Genomic DNA, 18,970 nt, shown 5'->3' with positions numbered 1-18,970 from the left:
AATGGGATGAAAACAATGAAAAATGGGAAATAAAACAATGAAAACAAAGGAAAAAGAAAAAAAAGGAGAGGAGACAGTGTGGAAGTGTGTGAGAGGGGAATTGTCTCCAACTATTGGGAGAAGGTGATACTGCAGGTCACCAGCTGCCCTTGGTGGACACAAAAGAAACAAAATAGGAGTGTTGTTGATGAAAATAAGCAATAATATTATGAAGAGGATTTTGTGGTTCTTAGCCTACAACAACTACAATCTCACTTTCTGGGTTTTAAGAAAGGAGAATTTAAAACCAAAGAGGGGATATGAGTTGGTTAAGCAAGCTCCAAGGACGCTAACTTCTCCTTGAAGACAAGAAATGCAATTCTAAAAGCAACAACAGGGCAGGTCAAGAGACTGTAGTATCCTGAGCAGTGAGAGGTCCACCAGCAGCAGCAGTACATGCAAATGGCATCAGCAAGGAGAAAACACCATCCTCATGACTGGATGGAAGGAGATGCGTTTCCAACAAGCTGCAACTTCACTGTGCATGAATGGACCTTGAGAAGGTGTGAAAACTGTCGTTTGTCCCGTGATGGCTGCTCTCACCAAGCTTGGGTTTTTGTTCTTTTTTATTAAAGGATGTTAGCTACGCTCACCGTTTGTCTGCAGCTTTATTAAATCGAAACTTCCACAACAAGAGAGAGAGCAACACACTGAGCTGTAAACACATTAAAATATCTAAATCAAAACCGACTCTACTTTTAGGGAAAAACATAAAACGGGACGTTTTCAGCTCAGATGTTATTTGCTGTATCAGGTGACATCATCCTCACTATAACCTGTTATTCACATACCGCACTGCTGTAAAAATATATTTACACTGTAAAAAATAAAAGCTAGAGAAACACCTTCATTAATTGCATGTAGTCTAGGTCTTAGAACATTTTAACAGATTAGTTGTTTCCTTTTCCCTTTTTTATTCTCACTGTTGCAACAGTGAGACAGGTTCAGTATGCTTCGTGTGCTTCCAGGTGCAGAGGGAGAAAATGTGGAGCTGTTGACAACGTGTTGCTGAATTTCAGAAAGTGTTGATGTACTGTTGACATTTAAACAATGGGGACTTCCTCATATGGTAAAAACTACCGAATCCCATTTGCTCAAATTTACATTCACAAATATGGTTATGAAATTAGTAATGAAATAAATACATGCTATACTACATAGCTGTATTAGTTTAGCTTGGGGTCATATGTGTGCCCCTGGAGATCACATGGATTCAGTTGGACTAGATTAAGTCAGGTAAAGATGAGGCGTAGGGTATTTAAAGAGCATTATGTAGGCTGGGTATCATTAAAATATATGCAGTAGCTGTAAGCTACAACTCATAATATTTCATACATAAGATAGATCAATATAACATGTATCAATAAAATGTTTCTCAGTTGTTATATTATTTTCAATCAGTCACACTTGTTTTTCACTGTTAAATGAATGATTGATTTGAAAATGTAGGTTCTGACTTTTCGTGTTTTTTTTATTTCTTGTATGATAATTCTTTCTAATTAATAAGAACAAGAAGTCTGATGTCTTTTATTCATTATAAAAGGTATACTCTATAGTATACTGTTTCGTCGATGCCATCCTGAATTTTACTTGTTATCAGCTCGGAATAGAAATCAGTAGTATTGCACGTCGCTGCCAGCGAGATGGCAGCAGGTGATAGAGATGTTTTGGCTTTGTTTGGGGGAGCTGTTAGGTGTCCATATTTTTTTACAGTCATTGGTTTCAACTCATATTTCTTTCTGTTTTGAGATATGGATTCTCTTTGGGGTTTCATCAGGAAGGTTATCTGGTGTTTAAAAAAACTCTAACAGCTCAAACAGAGCTGGTGAATAACAAGGGACAAACCAAAAATGGCTTTGCCAACGGAAAATATAGAGTAGTAGAGATAGAGACCTTTTGATAGTTCCGCCTCCTGTTTCAGGTAGTTTACATGTCATTTTATGAACTTCGCAGGAATCTTTCCGAGCGCAGCAGGTTTACTCATTTGCCTTTTCCCTGCTGTCGCGTCAGCTGTGTTCTGGATTCTTCTCAGGTGAAATAATTTCTACAATGAGATCCAAAAAGGGTAAGCTATCATGTTGTTCTCCTTATATTAGAGAGCTCTTTTAGCTTTGTGCATTGTCCTTTAGTGTATTGAATTTGTGTATTTTGCCGTGTGTGTTTTTATGTGTTCAATACTAGTTTATATATAACTGCTGTTTACTTATGGATGCCAGGAAGGAAGTGGACAGTGTATCCTCGGTTTCTTAACATAAAACTTATTGTTGCATCCCAAATGTGATCTCCTTAGACTAATTTTTAGTTTTAGTGTCCTTATTTTCCTCTGACTTGTCGCTTCTGTGCCTAGGTTCTAGATCTAACATAATCTAATGGAAGTTTGTTAGCCACAGCCAACCAACCAACAAACCACAAGACGTCATGCGCCATACTGAAAGACAATGGCGCTACACATATTCCTTAAAACGTAAACTTTTAGCACTTACTTCTGATATCCAGCTACACAGACAGTGTAACATCCAAAAAGTAATTAATTATAGTTACTTCTTCAAAAAAGTAACTGAGTTAGTAACTGAGTTACAAGATTCTAAAAGTAATTAATTATTTGAAAAGTAACTATTGCATTACTTTAAAAAAATGTTTAATTGGCCATTTTTAACTACTTTTGATTTGACCTCTACATTTCGCCTTTAAAAACTATTTACTTTGCCTTGTTTGGTATCATCAGCACAACCTCACATGTCTGAATTTACAGTTATGTTTTCATTTTGACATACTGTATTAACACAGTTGATCTAAAATCAACAAAGTTATTTGCAGCCATTTACCTTTTACCCTTTTTTTTATAACCATTTCAAACTATTTACATAACAATCAGGTGTTCTGCATTCAGTAAGATACCACAAAAATTATTTGTGCCACTCCAAAAATTTCTGTCCACTATAAAGGAGAACATCACAGCCTGATACCTGCAGCCCTGACAGCAGTAGGTGTATCACTGCTCCTGTTTTGATTCAGCAGTTCCCTCATTGTTCTGACACACAACACAAAACTATCCACAACACTACACACTAACTACACAAGACAACACATTAACTAGACACTCCAAACATGCTAAATGTCACAACTCTCTCACATCTCAAAACTCGCTCTCTCTGCTGTCTTTCTTTCTCTCTCTCTCTCACTCGTCGTCACTCCTAAAACTTCCTCCTCTTCCTAAACAACCAAATATCATGTTGCCATATCATTTTTGATTGGTCGACATGGTACATTTTTCCACCCACACGAAAGCGCTGTTGTTTTGTTTTGTTTTTTTTATTTTTTGGTCATAAGCAGAGAGTGCTTGCTAACGCTGTCCTTAGACAGTAAACGTGACGAAACTATTGAGGAAAAAACACTGTGTATATATTGTTTATCATGACTCTGGTTTTACGTGGCCTATCAACACAATTTAAAAGCTGGTATATGTCACCTTGTTGCTTTGTCATCTTGAAGTGGTCATGTGATTGGCTTACCACGACTACTTTATTCTTCCTCAGTCAAACAGCAGCACTCATGCGATTGTTTTGCCCCCTTAGCTCCAGGTGTTGTGCCAAAAAGTGATCGTCTGCCAGAAAGTGATTGCCTTCCGCCGGAGCGCACAGCTGCTACAAGCTGTAGCGGCCAGATTACTTAGGTAGACAGCTACGTGCAACTGATATAAGGTGCGGTAAACTGAACACAGCTTCAACCGTCTGTTTGTTGAAAAATAGTAACGTGACCGCACCGCATTTTCTTAGTAACGGTAATGGCGTTGTAACGATAGAAATAGTAATTAGTTAGATTACTCGTTACTGAAAAAAGTAACGCCGTTAGTGACACTGTTACTTGTAACGCCGTTATTCCCATCACTGGTAACATCTATGTCAGTTTTAGCGAGCAGGGGTCCATAATGTAAATTTAACAGTTTTAATCAAAACTAATAATGGCAGCAGTGATAATGACACAGGCACAGTTTAACATGGAGCAGGAGTCTGTTTACACACCACGAAGACCAAAGAGACGGAGCTGTTAATAAGACAGTGAGCTCTGGTATAATTTGCAAAGGCAAATTATGCCAGATACTTGAAGTATGTCACTTCAGTTATGTTTTTGATGCAAAGTGAGATCCCAACACTGTCACTAAAATATGCCAGAAGCAGCTTACCTGCTATCAGTCAGCAACCAAATGGAGTCAAGTTTGCAATTAACTACAGCCGAAATTCTCATTTAACGTAACTTATATCCATGTAACATTTAATTATTACATGCTAACCCTAACCCTACATTCAACATCCTTCCTGTTCTAAAGGAATATAACCATAACACAAATGCCATACAAATACACCTGGCTGCAGGAATACAGATTGAAATCTGTCTGGAGATTCTCTCTAAATTACAAAGAAGTTACTGGCAAACTTCTAGTAATCTCTCTGAGAGGGACCGCAATCAGTCCAAGTCAGACTGTCACTGTTTTCAGAATGGTGGCTATCAGGCAACCTGTGCAATTGCAATGCGATCAAAAGTGGTCATGAGTGTTCAACACCCTCAAGTTCTGGGCATCCACCAGTTATAATCTGTTGGAGAATGTGAAAACATTAAAAAGAATCACCGGGCAACCACTGATTTTTCTTTTTGTTGTTGTTAATGCAAAGAGGCTGCAATCCTATTTGTACTTGTGAGATTAAGCCATTAGCTTGTTCTGAATAAGGAGGGAGCAAAATCAAACAAAGTGTGTTTAGTGTTGGACAAGTTTGTTCAGCTAACTTTATCGGTAGATGGTGGTGCAGGAGATGAGTCCTCTTGATGTTTAGTATTCTGAGTAGGGCTGCAGCTTGATTATTTTAGTAATCTATCAATTATTCCATTGATTCATCGAGAAATTAGATAAGAAATGCTTTTGGCTTATCAATGACCAATAATAAATATTCAAATGAGAAGAAACACCGGTCTTTCAGACTGAACTGCTGGTTGGTTTCCATTTTAGAAACTGCATTTTTTTAAAAAGTTTAACTGCACACAATATCTGTTGAAAAACAACAACTGAATAATATGATTTCATGTATATGCCATATTGAAATTAAATTTTTAAAAGAATCTGTCTCTGTCTCCAGCATCATATGTATTATTGTCTACCTTACAATATAAAGTCCCTTGAGGCGACTGTTATTGTGATTTGGTGCTGTATAAATAAAATTGAATTGAATTGAAAGAAAGCATTTCTTCAATGCAAAAATATCTAAATAATCTGAAGTACAATCAAAGGTCAAAGTGACATAAAATAAGATATATACGCAATCTAAACGAAGGCATAAGACATTTACCTTTACCACGTGTTCTTGGAAACCTTTCTGACATTAATAGGAGGCAAGTTTTTGTGCTGCTGAAAACAGACATTATGATGGCGTAGACATTAATTAGGAACAGGGCAATTCATGAAACATCTGCTGACATCTTGTTGAATTCAGTTGGCTTTTTTGCTGGAGAGTCAATGGCAGATAGCGGTGTTTATATTTCAGTTGATGCTTCCTCCTCCTCCTGTCTCGGGTCATTTACGTGTCGTGTTTATAAATTTACCACAAACATTGTCAAAGACAGCAGGTTTACTGATTGTCTTTTTTTCCAATTGTTACATAATTCGTGTTCCATAACCTTTCCAGGGGAAATGAATTCTACAAGGGCATCTAGCATCATTCAAGGGTATGCTTCATTTTTATTCTCTTTATGTTAGAGATGCTTTCTTTATTGTGTATTTAATCTGTTTCATGCTGGTTTACGATTGAACACAAAATAAATATGAATATCAGGACTAAAAGTTACCTACTGATGATTTGTGCAAAGGTACATGGCAGTAAAATTGTAGGGCTTTCTACATGCATGTTTTTTCTAAACGTATTTTTCTATGAATATAATAATCATTATCATTATGATTATTGTAGTTGTTGCTATTGTTATTTTCATATTTTCCACTCCACTGGATGAGTATTCCACATCCAAAACATTTTTCATTTAAATAAAGGTACATTCAGATAAATATTTTGCTAATTCTCTTACTGACATGTGCAGTAAGAGGAAACTTATTGAAACACAAACGCAAAAGTACCCTGCCTCACTATTCCTAATGGTTTCTTTTTTTTAATTAACATGCCAGTTCTTTGCCTGTTTGATGTCAGAAGGCCACTGCATCAAATTTTCAATAAAATATAAACAATAACATCTTATATATAGGATCATAGCTTGGTCATTCTCAACCACCCTAGGGAAGCGTGTCCCATTTTGACCCCGGGACCTTCAGGTCATACTCGACACAGATGTTCCTGTATGCTATGCATGCCACTTGGTTATGGCCTTCTAGCATCTTGCACCTTGCACCCGAGCCTGTCCCAACTATTTTGAGAAGGGTTTCTGCCGTCAAACTCAAAATTACCTTTTTTTTTTTTTTAAACTTTTCTCAGTTTAAAAATGTTAGATGTTTTCTGTGTTCTATTGTGGGTTCATATTTTTAATCAAATGTATATTTATAATACAAATCATTGCATTTTGTTTACATTTGCATTTAACACCTCCCAGCTTTATTGAAATTGGGGTGATAGTTATATAAACAGATGCTCTTCACATTGGACTGATGATGATGAAGTTTATCACAAGGCCTATTCACCTTGAAAGAAAAATGTAACTAAAAATGAATAAGCTGTGTTGTTGTTGTTGTTGTTCTAAACTGATTCTCTCCATTCCCCCAGGATAACGTGTTGCATGCTTTGGTGGCTGTTGTCTTTTGTATCTCATGGAAGTTTCTCCTGGAGCTGTGTATCAGGAGCTTCCTGTGGCAATTATTGCAGTTCAGTTTGTAATGAAACATTCTGTAAGTGGTTTAATGCATTTCTCTTAACTTTATCTGAAGTAAACTGAGAAAAGACTGGGACAGGTTTTAGATGAATTTCATAAATAATCTTTATTTAACAGGCTCATAGCTCGGTCAGGGTGGCAGGGTGGTGCAATGGTTAGCATTGTCACCTCACAGCAGAAACCCCAGGTTTTGAATTCACTCTGGGACCTTTCTGTGTGGCATTTGCATGTTCTTCCATGCTTTGGTGGGTTCTTTCTAGGTACTCTGGTTTTCATCCACGGTCCAAATATATGCATGGGCCTAGGTTAATTGGTGAGTCTAACTTGGCCATAGGTATGAACGTGAGCGTGAAGGGTTGTCTATCTCTCCGTGTTAGCCCTGGTATAGAGTGACGAACTGTTGAGGTTGCATTCTGTCTCTCACATTAGAGACCCTTTATATATCAAAGGGTCTTTATATATCAAAAAGAACCAGTTAAGGTGATTCGGGCATCTGAAAAGTATCCATCCTGGGCACCTCCTGGGTGAGGTGGGCATGTCCCACAAGGTGGCGCCCCGGGGCAGACCCAAGACAAGCTGGAGACAGCTGTATCCCAATTCAGGGTCTGCAGCCTTAAAGGCCGCATTTTAAGGCCGATTACGTCACAGCGACGCGACGAAGGCTGTCCCAATTCAACGGCTGCTTGAAATGCAGCCCTTAAATGCGTCCTTCATTTCCCTGAATTGTAAGGATGGGTTGGTGTAGCCTTCATGGCCCAACATATCCCAGACTTCATAGCGCGGCGGTGGGTGTGGATAATTTTGCCGAAAAAAATGGCGGAAGAGTAAACTTTTAAAAGTAAGTACTGAATATTATGTCACTTATGTGCAAAGGTTTAATAACGAAGATCATTAAAACATTACTGTTGGCCACATGTCGGCAAAGTTATGTGACATTAGCGATGTTAGTACTAACTTGGTTTAAAAGCCTTTACTGTAAAATATACGCCATTCAGTAGTTGACCTTAATCTTACAGATGTTGTGTTGATTTTATGGATAATTAAAGTCAGTCATATATCCACACACACAACAAGCTGAAAGTCAGTGAATGCTGCTCGGTTTGCAGTCCTGAATATCACGGCACAAGCAGGATTCACTGCACTGTTAATGTTAGCTATGTTATATTGCTGCCTCTAAACTGGGATACAGCCTATATCTCTCGGCTGGCCTGGTAATGCCTTGGTGTTCCCATAGAGAAGCTAGAGGCAGTGGGTAAGGAGAGGGAGGTCTGGGTTGCTCTACTTAGGCTGTTGCTACTGCAACCCAGCCCTGGATGAGCAGAAGAAAATGGATGGATGGATTTCACATACATGCTAATGAAAAAAGCAGTAAATATACTGTGGCGAGCTCAGTCACGGAGGAGACAAAGGTTTCTTTGGGAGCACCCGTTTATTTACCCGGCCCAGAACACTGCCGCTATCCCCCTCCTCAGCGCGGCAACCAAAAAAAACATAAACAACAAAAAAAAGGCGCTCTCTCACCGGAAACAGTGGCCAAGAGAGCGCGTCACTCATCGCCATGACAACAGCAAACAGAACTATAATAACAAAACCCCAAAACAGCCCTGACCGGCTACATAGCCCCCACCTAAGGGGTCAGTCATCCCCGACAACTTCATTACCCAACACAAAGTCCTGCAAATGTCCATGTGTCTTCCTTCGGCGCGCAGGCCGATCTCGACCAGCAGGGGAAGAGTCACTTGGATGAGAACGTGGGGTGCCACCAGCATCCCCTGCCCCAGCGGCTGCTGGAGCAGGCAGGCGGTAGGGTGAGAGCCTCTCCTGGTGCAACACCGCCATGCGCCCTGGGCCCGGCATGCGGATCCGGTACACCACTTCTGTTAGCCGCCCACGACTTCCGCCGGCCCTTGCCAGTGACCGCACAGCCTGGGGGACACCCCTCTCTTGCGAACCGGGCAGTACGCCCAAACCTTGTCGCCAGGCACGAAAGCTCCCCCTCGGCACCTGGTGTCGCAGGCTCTTTTCTGTCATACTCCGGCACTGACCTGGGCCTGGCACCGCTCCCTCAGCCTCCTGTAGCAGTCCCTGGCCACCAACACGCGCCGGTTCTCTGCCTCGGGGACAGGGAAAGGCCCTAGGACGTCTCCTCCCACTCTCTCCATCGGGGCCCCCACCCAATGCTGCTGTAGGGGGGCAGTGAAGCATTGAGTGGGGCCCTTCCATGCCGTACAGGTGTCACAGCAGTGCACATTAAGTTCCACTTCCCGTCGACAACCAGGCCAGTAGAACTGTCCCCTGAGACGGCGGAGAGTTTTGGCATTCCCATAGTGGCCGGCCCCCACCGAGCCGTGGACGAGCTCGAGCACCTGCGACCGCAGTGTCCGAGGCACCAACAGCTGCAGGAGATCTCTGCCCTGCCCGGGGGCCCGCCATCTCCGGTACAGGAAGCCGTCGTGGGTCTCCAGGTTGTCGTACTGGGAGTAGTAGGCCTTCACTTCGGGCCCCTGTCCTGACACCCCTGTCCAGCCTGGGCGTCGTGCTGCCTCCAGCCAGGCCCCCACCTGAACCAACGTTGCATCAGCCTCCTGCTCCTGCTTCAGCCGCTGCACGGTCAACAAGAGCCATCCCCCTCCGTCGGCTGTGGCCCGAGCAGTAGCCATGCCCTGTGCCTCCTGGGCCCGCTCTCCCTGCCGTTTCGAGAGGGGCAGCTGGCGTGGGCGCAGACAGATGGGTTGAGCAGAGTCGGTGTCGATGGCGTGCTGAACCAGCCGTGTCTGCCTGCAGTCTCTGGCTCTCCAGTGCGGTCAAAAGCAGGGAACCGGAGTCTCTGTACCAAGAGTGACAGCCAGCTTCGCGGTGTCAACATAGGCCCCCCAGCGGGTCAGCAGATCAAGGCCGATGATGCACTGTTCTTGGATGTCAGCAAGCCAGAAGTCATGCACCAGCTCCAGATCCTTCACTCGGATCCGCAACGGTTTCTTACCCTGCATGTCAGTTCTCTCCCCCGTCACTGTCATCAGCTGGGTGTCGGTGGGCGACCAACCCATCACAAGCGGCCCGGATGTTCCAGGAAACACACCAGGTCGTATTAGGGAAATGGTGGACCCCGTGTCCACTAGGGCCTGGCAGGGCTGGTCCTCAACACAGCAGCTCAGGTAGAGTCCCTTGAGGTGCCCGACTAGGCCCGCCACCGTGCATCGTTCTTGGAGGGGGGCAGGAAGCTGGAGCGGTGGTCCCCTCGCTAATCCAAAATGCTGCAGCAAGAGTACTGACAGGGACTAGAAAGAGAGAGCATATTTCTCCTGTTTTGGCTTCCCTTCATTGGCTTCCTGTTAAATCCAGAATTGATTTCAAAATCCTGCTCCTCACATACAAGGTCTTAAATAATCAGGCCCCATCTTATCTTAATGACCTTGTAGTACCATATCACCCTATTAGAGCACTTCGCTCTTGCACTGCAGGCCTACTTGTTGTTCCTAGAGTATTTAAAAGTAGAATGGGAGGCAGAGCCTTCAGTTTTCAGGCCCCTCTTCTGTGGAACCAACTTCCAGTTTGGATTCGGGAGACAGACACTATCTCTACTTTCAAGATTAGGCTTAAAACTTTCCTTTTTGCTAAAGCATATAGTTAGGGCTGGACCAGGTGACCCTGAATCCTCCCTTAGTTATGCTGCAATAGACGTAGGCTGCCGGGGATTCCCATGATGCATTGAGTTTTTCCCTTCCAGTCACCTTTCTCACTCACTATGTGCTAATAGACCTCTCTGCATCGAATCATATCTGTTATTAATCTCTGTCTCTCTTCCACAGCATGTCTTTCATCCTGTTTTCCTTCTTTCACCCCAACCGGTCGCAGCAGATGGCCGCCCCTCCCTGAGCCTGGTTCTGCCGGAGGTTTCTTCCTGTTAAAAGGGAGTTTTTCCTTCCCACTGTCGCCAAAGTGCTTGCTCATAGGGGGTCATATGATTGTTGGGTTTTTCTCTGTATTTATTATTGTGCTATCTACTGTACAATATAAAGCGCCTTGAGGCGACTTTTGTTGTGATTTGGCGCTATATAAATAAAATTGAATTGAATTGAATTGAATTGTACCGCTCCCCCTCTCATCCTCCTGAGGCCACATAGTTCTGGCCTTTGGGGCGGGCGCCAAGCAGTCGCGCGCCACGTGGCCAGGCTCACCGCACCGGTAGCAGCGGTCGGTCGGTCGACGGGGACGCCTCCAGGGCACCGAGGGCTGCGGCTGGCATATCCCCGCGACCTCCCTCTCACTGTCGCAGTCTGCGGCTCTGATTTGAGAGTAGTTTGGGGGCGCAACTGCTGGTCAGGTCGCGATGTGAGCACAAGCTTGGCCCTTTCAGCCTCAAGGAGCGCCTCACGGAGAGTCTGAGGCATGGCCAGGCGGACGTGTTGGCGTAGTCGCTCTGGGAAAAGTCCTCGCAGGAAAGCATGCAGGCTAAGCTCCTCACGGGCTGCTGCTGGGAACTCTGGGTAGCCACGACGAGCATACAGCAACACATCCGCTGCAAAGGTGCCCAGGCTCTCCCCCGGCCTACGGCTACAATACTATTAGGCTGTTGTCTAGAGGCCCACTATGATTTCTGTAATATTTTTGTAGAAAGATAAATGTTTTGAAAACTTACTCAATGTATTTTTTTTTTCGGCCATACCACCCTGAGCACACCCAATGTTGTCTGAGTTCTGAAGTTAAGCAGGGTTGGAGTTGGTTAGTACTTGGATGGGAGACTGGCTGGGAATACCAGGTGCTGTAAGCTTTTGTAGAGGAGACTTTAGCTCAGGTGGTAAAGCAGGTGCTCTACTCACCACAGGGTAAGTGGTTCAATCCTAGTCTGCTCCAGTCTGCATGCCGAGTATCCTTGGGCAAGATACTAACCCCATGTTGCTGCATCCATTGGAGTGGATGTTAGTTATGAAGCACTCAGAAACAGTAGAAAAAAGTGCTTGTGTGAATGAATGAATGCACAAGTTGTGTAAAGTGCTTTGAAAAGCTCTGTATAAAAACCAGTCCATTTACTTCCTTTGCACAAAGTAGTCCATGGCTAAAAATGCACAATAGAATGAACAATGTGTGTTTTGAGCTGAAACTTAGATAATACCGCTATAAAAAAGTTAATTTATATTGTTTCCTTTAATTACTTTACAGCTAGCTGCTGTATGAAGTATACAACAAACATTTTGGAAGATTCAACCCAAACAAACCCTGCTGAGTAAGCATTTTATTCACCCTAAATACATGATTTTTGTTTGTTTGTTTGTTTGTTTGTGTTGTTAGATTTTGTTTTTTCAGTTTGTCAGAATTTGCTGTTTGAACACTTGTGTCTGAGGGCAATTTGTAAAACACTTGTACATTAAACATGAAGAATTTGTAGAAGGTTGAGATTAAGGTAATATTAAAAATATTTTGTGTTATGGAATCGATGACAGGGTGTAAACCAATATAATACTTATCCTTTTCCACCAGCGCCTTGAAGAGCCTAGAACAAATTCTAGAAGAAACTCCAGTAAAAGGAGTCGTAAATATATCTTCCGGCAATTTTGTGGCTCTCCTCTTCAAACCCAATGGTACCTTCAGAGGCCTTGAAATTTATGCCAGTGACAATGAGGTAAAAACCCAAAAGACAGAAAGGATTGACACTGCTGTTTTCTCTTTTTGGAAGATTTGCAGCAATACTAACCACGTCCAACCATTTCTTTGGCTTGAGCTGAAATATCTCAACAACTGCTAGAAGACATTTAAACAATGTGTACACACACTTTGATCTCAGATGATGACTTTTACTGATTACTGCTTTGATTGACATGTGATCTATGACATTACCTTGAGCACAATTTGCAGGTCATATTATTGTCCTATCAATTATTACATCACTGAACAAATTTCCATTTCTAAATTTCCTTGCTATTAATACTTCAAATAGCCTTTTAAATACCATCAGCTGTGCAGTTGCTATGACAGTTTTATCATACTATTTCATATATTCACATGCAATGTTTCTCCCTCTGTTTCTGGGAATGATATAGGCAGGATTGAGTCAGGTCCCCAAGAGCAGAGTGCATGTTCAACTACCAAGCGGACTGGATATTGGACCAGACAACAAGCTTGTGTTCTCCTTGTTTAAGTTGCCGGAAACAAACAGGGTAGGGGATTATATGAGCTTCTGTAAAATTTTGTGCTTCTTCTGTTGTGTATAAAATCCTCCGCAATTTTCTCACAGTCTGTATCACAAGCATCCGTGGGATTCACATATGAATCCCATAGATGCTTGATCAGACTGGATAAACACCTTGGGCTCTTTATTTTGTTTCTTGAAACATTCCTGGGCCATTCAAATGTTAGTATTAATTTGAGTCTTTGGTATCTTGTTATTTGATTTGTGACCAGGTACCATTTTTAAACCAGATTTTTCTTTTACTGTCCTGCTGTTTATAGTTTATATCTGCAGTTCTACTATGTAACTTCAACTGTAAATTCACATACATTGTTTTTGTGGTTGATGAGAAATCTTCTATCACCTTTACTGTCTTTTTAGCTGTTGCAGGACAAACTTCATCGACTTAAATGAATGAAAGTTCACAGTCATTTAGAATTCATTACAGTATTACAGGAAAATAAGTAAATGAAAACAGGTTAAGGGCTTAGTTATACATCATGCAGGCTGAAATATGTTTTGAAAACAAGAAGGGTTACTCAAACACAGTGGTGCACAAGAAGTTGGTCTTTTGCTATTATGTAAATCAAAATGTAAAGCAATACAAATTTAGACAAATTTGAATTTAGGGAGTAGAGTAGTTGTACATGGGAAAAGAAAAACCTCTTGTTTTTACCAAGATGTAAATGACAGATTCAAAACAGTGTGACATTATCTCTGAGTTGCTTTCCCCTTTTTGCACAGTTAGAATTTTATAAAAGTCTTACATAAAATCATTTTGAACAAACTTTCAAATGAACTGTTGTATGTGTTACATTCTAGACTGATGCGGGAGTGTTATATGAAGTATATGATCAAAGACTGGTTATCCTGAGTGTGCAGGGCAAGACAATATCAGGTCTTCAGGATCCTGTCAACATCACCATAAACTTTAAGGATATAAATGTAATTACAATTTCATTTCATCATTTATCCCACTCTTGCATATAGATATATAATCCTGAATATTATGGAAGTCTGTGTAAATTATTTCAATAAAAGTTAGTAAAAAATACAGACACATAACACTAAACAGATATAAAATAGTTATTTTATTATATGTCCGTTTATTTTTGTCATAGAAAACCCAGGAACCCTCCTGTCAGTTCTTTAATTTTTCAACAAACAGTGAGTAACCAAGCATGATGACTCTCATAAAAACTAATATGTACTATAACTATGTCTTTTTTTAATTTGTAGTCATCGGGGTTTCTAGTTTCACTCAGCATTACAGATTTCTGAGTGAACTGATATAATTAAGAGGTGTCAGCATCTCATGGATAATACTTGTTTTTGTTTGACTTGCCAGATTTCAGTACGGATGGCTGCCTCACTCGGTGGACTGATGGTCAGAGTAACGTCACCTGTTCCTGTAACCATTTCACATACTTCGGTGTACTCATGGTAGATTCAGTCTTTTTTATTATACAAAGTATAATGAACACCAAAATACAGGCATAATATTGCATGAATAATTTAAGAAATCTTAGTTCTTAGTTAGCAGTTAGCTTGTTAAAGCTTAAAGTTCAGGAAAACACTGAACAAGTATTGCTTGCTATGAAGGGTTGCCAAACATGGAAAAGGGCCACAAACAGCTCAAACTACTGGTCAAGCACGGTAGTGGAATGATGAAGAATATGCTTCTTTTGCAGTGACTGTGGTACCTTGCAGTCATTGAGCTGACTGCATTCACTGTATACCTTTGTATTCCAGTGTCAAATGTGAGGCAATCTGTCTGACAGCTAAGGACTGGCTAAACTGGGTCAGGCAACAAGCTAATGAAGCCTAACACACCAGTTATTGGGGAAAAAAGTAAAAAAATCCAATCAACGTCCAGACTTTAGCCAGGACCTTAATCTCTCTGGGAGGAGAGTTTACATAAACAAATGCGTGTGAATGTCAACTTAAATACTTCGTAAGATGAACAGATTTTTTTTAAAACATCATCTTAAATAAATAACCCCCCACTTTTAGGTTTTGTCCACCTAGTAAATATAGAATCACTAAACTTAAAATATCTAAAAACCTCATTTTTGTGTCACTAATAATGTCAACAGATAACGTGAAAGTGTATTTTCTCCACAGACGTCTCCTTCTGCTCACGTCTCAAAAAAAGACCTTGAGATATTAGCATACATTTCTCTGATTGGCTGTAGCTTTTCTCTTTTTACCCTGGTCATCACCGTTTTACTTTTCATCACAAACAGGTAATATTTTCTTTTTCACTTTAATTATTCTTCTTAATCACTCTTCTTTTAAGATAAATACTGTCCCTCCTTCGTTATTTTAATTCTCCCATCGATACTTTATTCCTACACTTGATATGACCTAACCTTCTTCCAACCAAGATATGACAAGGAAAGTTGCCATTTACAACAGATATTTTCTTCTCTGTCTAACAGGACACTCAGAGAAGATCTTTCTATGAACATCCACATCAGTCTTGTCATTGCCCTGATACTCCTCAACCTGCACTTCCTGCCCAGTCAGGCAGTGGCAGAACACCCCTCCACTTGGCTCTGTTTCTACATGGCTCTTGCCCTTCACTACTCCCTGTTGGCCACTTTCACCTGGATGGCCTTGGAGGGGTTCCACCTCTACCTTCTCTTAGTCAAAATCTTCAACATTTCTGTCAGCAGATACATTCTCAAACTCAGTCTGGTGGGATGGGGTGAGTGGAATCCTTCAAACAGGAAGGATTGTGGTTATTAGTTATTAGTGGTTATTAGTCAGCAAACTTGAGTGAGTGACTAATCAGTTCTTGTGTTTCAGGTGTTCCTGCAGTCATTGTGTCAGTGGTGATGATCATAGACAGACGCTTTTATGGCCATGTCCTTCTAGACAAGTCAAACCATAATCACACTAAAATGTAAGGAAAACCTTTTTAAGTGTGTAAAAGTAGGAATTATAATTAATGTTATAACTGTTTTGGATGTGTATTAGAGTTTGAATATATATGGAAGTGTTTAAAATTAACAAGTGGAAAAGAATATAAAGCAAAGCTGATACACTGAGTCATCTACATACACAGTATATATTTATTTTATTGTGTAAGATGAAATCACTGTCTGTTTCCTTTCTCTGTAGATGCTATATATCTAATGAAATAGTGAAGGCGGTCACTACTACTGGACTGTTCACCATGGTGTTCCTCTTTAACATGACCATGTTTATGGTGACAGTCAAGCGTGTTTTGAATGTTGGGTATAGCAAACAGGTATGAGTTATTCTTGTAATCTTTTTAAAATGAACGTTAACCTTTGAATTTATAGTAATTTCCAAATCGTTCCACAACATTGTATCCCTTGATAAGCCCAAACCAACAATGAACTGGTCATACCAAGAAGGACTACTGGTTTTCAAAATTAATTGACAGTGAGATATTTAAATGACTCTTTTTACAGGATATAAATATTGCATGATGAGTTGGTCATTCTGTTTTTTTAAATAAACTGTTTGCACTCCAGTAATAGTTTAGTACTTAAAACTTAGTTTACATTAAAGTGTCAATAAGGGAATAAAAAAATAAATATAAATTTTTTAAAAACTGAAGCGTCATTGTTGTTACTTTTAAAACACATTTCAAGGCCTCTGTTAGTTTCAGATTTTGTCTATAACATATCACATGTCATTTTGTTTTTGCCAAATCAGTTTGGGCAGCTTCACGCTAAAAACGTCAGGCAAATAGCTTGTCCCCTGCTGGGTGTCAGCGCTCTGCTCGGCATTACCTGGGGCCTGATCTTCTTCTCATTCGGTAACCTGACCAACTTTGCCCTCTACCTCTTCTGTCTCCTGAACTCACTGCAAGGTCTGTATAATATGTTTCATTCATTCAGTTCTTCTGTGTGTGTGTGTGTGTGTGTGTGTGTGTGTGTGTGTGTGTGTAGGTGTGTGTGTGTGTGTGTGTGTTCACTCAATCAAAAAGCACTAAATCTAACATGGTTTTAAACAACTGAAATCAATGTAAACTTAATTTCATTGCAGTTTTTAAAAGGCCTAGATACATTTAGGCATGAAATTGTTTAAGTCAGCTGATTTAAGGGGTCAGATCTAAACTTTTTAAAGATTTGGTGGCTTTAATATGAAATAACTACTATTGACTCCCAAAATATGGGTCAGGGTCCCCTGTAGTGATTAAGTACTGAAGTTTGGTATGAGGGGTCATTTACAAGAATATTGTATGAAGTTATAAAAAGACTTTGACTTTTATATTAGTCCTGTGATGGACTGGCAACCCGTTCAAGGCACACCATACCTGTGAAAGCTTGGATAAAATCCAGTCCTCCAGTGACTCTAAATTAGATATGAGGTTGAGAAAATGGATGGCTTAAATAAAATTTGAAACCAGAAAATGTGTTTAAAAATTACTTTACAGACACTAAAGAAAACACACACTTGTTAGTCATGATGTTAGTATTCTTTAGTGCCTCTGAGTGTTATTTATATTTACTGTTCTTGATTCTGTTAGATTCTGTTAGTTCCCTCTTCATCCCAGTTTCGTCCCTGTTGTGTCTTTAGCGTCTCCTGTGTAGTTGAATTATCAGGTTTATTGCATGATTTGTATTTCTTGTTCACTGTCTAAACCTTTATTTTACTCTCTTTCTTCTGTTTTCCTTGCAGGTTTCTTCATCTTCGTCTGGTTTGTATATTCACTGAGAAAGTTTAAAAAATCAGCTCCTAAGACAACTGAAGCAACAACCCCTAATAGCATGATCAACAGCAAATAACAAGAGTTCCAGAAGTGTGTCCATGGAATTTCACGTTATTATTTCGGCTTTAGATTGTCTGCATGTATAACAACTGATTCTAAATCAGGGGTGTCAAACTCCTGAAACCTTTCCATGTGTCCCTGCTGCAACACATCTGAATAAAATTAGTAGGTCATTCGCAAGACTCTATAGAACTTGACTGCATGTTGAGGTGGCAACCCCTAACCCTGCTCAAGTAAACTGAAATACATGCAAGTGTTTGGAATAATGTACTTCTAATAGTACTTTTATTGCACCATGTTCATTCACTCGTGAGCTGCTGTAACATGAATCAAATGGCTGAATTGACACCTCAGCATGCAGTCATGTTCTATAGAGTCTTGCTAATGACCTACTAATTGTATTCAGATGTGTTACAGCAGGGACACATGGACAAGTTTCAGGACACCAGCCCTCAAGGACTGGAGTTTGATACTAAATGAAATGGGATGAGGGATTAATCTCTCCAAGATAGAATGTTTAGATAAGATGTTTATTTAACTTTTTCTTTATTTAGGGTAAGTGTGTGTACAGTTGTGAAATAGTGAATAATTAATAATAGAGAATAATATCAGCAGAAAATTCTGATCTGACCTGATCTTTCTATGCTGATGGTCCTGGTTCATTGTCTGTCATTTCATCTCATCTGCGTTTCTACATTGCATAAGGATCTGATCTTAGTTTTAGTTTTGTAGGGTTCTGACATTAGTAATTCTGATACTCTGCTACTGTTATCTACATCTTTACTGCACATTTTGATCATATTTTATGTGAGGTTTTTAAAAATATCATTAGGTATATCTTCTTACATATATAAAATGCATTTGTGAATACTTTCAGTACCATTTTGCATATCGAAGCATGTATCTGCATACATTGTGAGTTTTCCAGAGGCTATCATGTTAATGTAAAAAAATAAAAGCTGGAAATTGTACAGCTTCAGCTTCTATTTCTGCATCATGGCATCTGTGTGTGATTATATTTGTGTTGACATGCCTGTTTTACAACATATCACTGAAATTTTTGATTGCAGTCATTATATTGCTCACTGATGTTTTAAACTGTTTTACATGTAAAGATAATATTTCCAGCTGCAACTATAACAACAAAACTGGCA

At 40.3% G+C, this 18,970-nt stretch overlaps 1 protein-coding gene across 1 annotated transcript; it reads left to right on the top strand.

The window, feature by feature from the left end:
* Nucleotides 1-1,796: 1,796 nt before the first annotated feature.
* LOC102078388 (adhesion G-protein coupled receptor G2-like) lies at nucleotides 1,797-18,171 on the top strand. Its single transcript, XM_019361105.1, has 16 exons — nucleotides 1,797-2,104; nucleotides 2,387-2,503; nucleotides 5,715-5,754; nucleotides 6,795-6,916; nucleotides 12,061-12,124; nucleotides 12,379-12,520; nucleotides 12,939-13,055; nucleotides 13,889-14,011; nucleotides 14,188-14,233; nucleotides 14,415-14,509; nucleotides 15,191-15,312; nucleotides 15,508-15,776; nucleotides 15,878-15,974; nucleotides 16,193-16,322; nucleotides 16,757-16,913; nucleotides 17,726-18,171. Exons 2-16 carry the CDS (start codon nucleotides 2,458-2,460, stop codon nucleotides 17,830-17,832), a joined length of 1,677 nt encoding a protein of 558 aa, XP_019216650.1. The 5' UTR covers nucleotides 1,797-2,104; nucleotides 2,387-2,457; the 3' UTR covers nucleotides 17,833-18,171.
* Nucleotides 18,172-18,970: the final 799 nt, after the last annotated feature.

This window comes from Oreochromis niloticus, linkage group LG1 (genome assembly GCF_001858045.2).
Source record: "Oreochromis niloticus isolate F11D_XX linkage group LG1, O_niloticus_UMD_NMBU, whole genome shotgun sequence".
NCBI classification, from domain to species: Eukaryota; Metazoa; Chordata; class Actinopteri; order Cichliformes; family Cichlidae; genus Oreochromis; species Oreochromis niloticus.
This window is presented reverse-complemented; position numbering and strand designations above follow the sequence as displayed.

Excerpts from the sequence above, each read along its gene's own strand:
- LOC102078388 (XM_019361105.1), top strand. The coding sequence starts at position 2,458 with ATGCGCCATACTGAAAGACAATGGCGCTACACATATTCCTTAAAAC. Across the intron at positions 14,510-15,190 it reads CATACTTCGGTGTACTCATG|ACGTCTCCTTCTGCTCACGT; the intron begins GTAGATTCAGTC and ends TTTTCTCCACAG. Across the intron at positions 15,777-15,877 it reads ACTCAGTCTGGTGGGATGGG|GTGTTCCTGCAGTCATTGTG; the intron begins GTGAGTGGAATC and ends CTTGTGTTTCAG.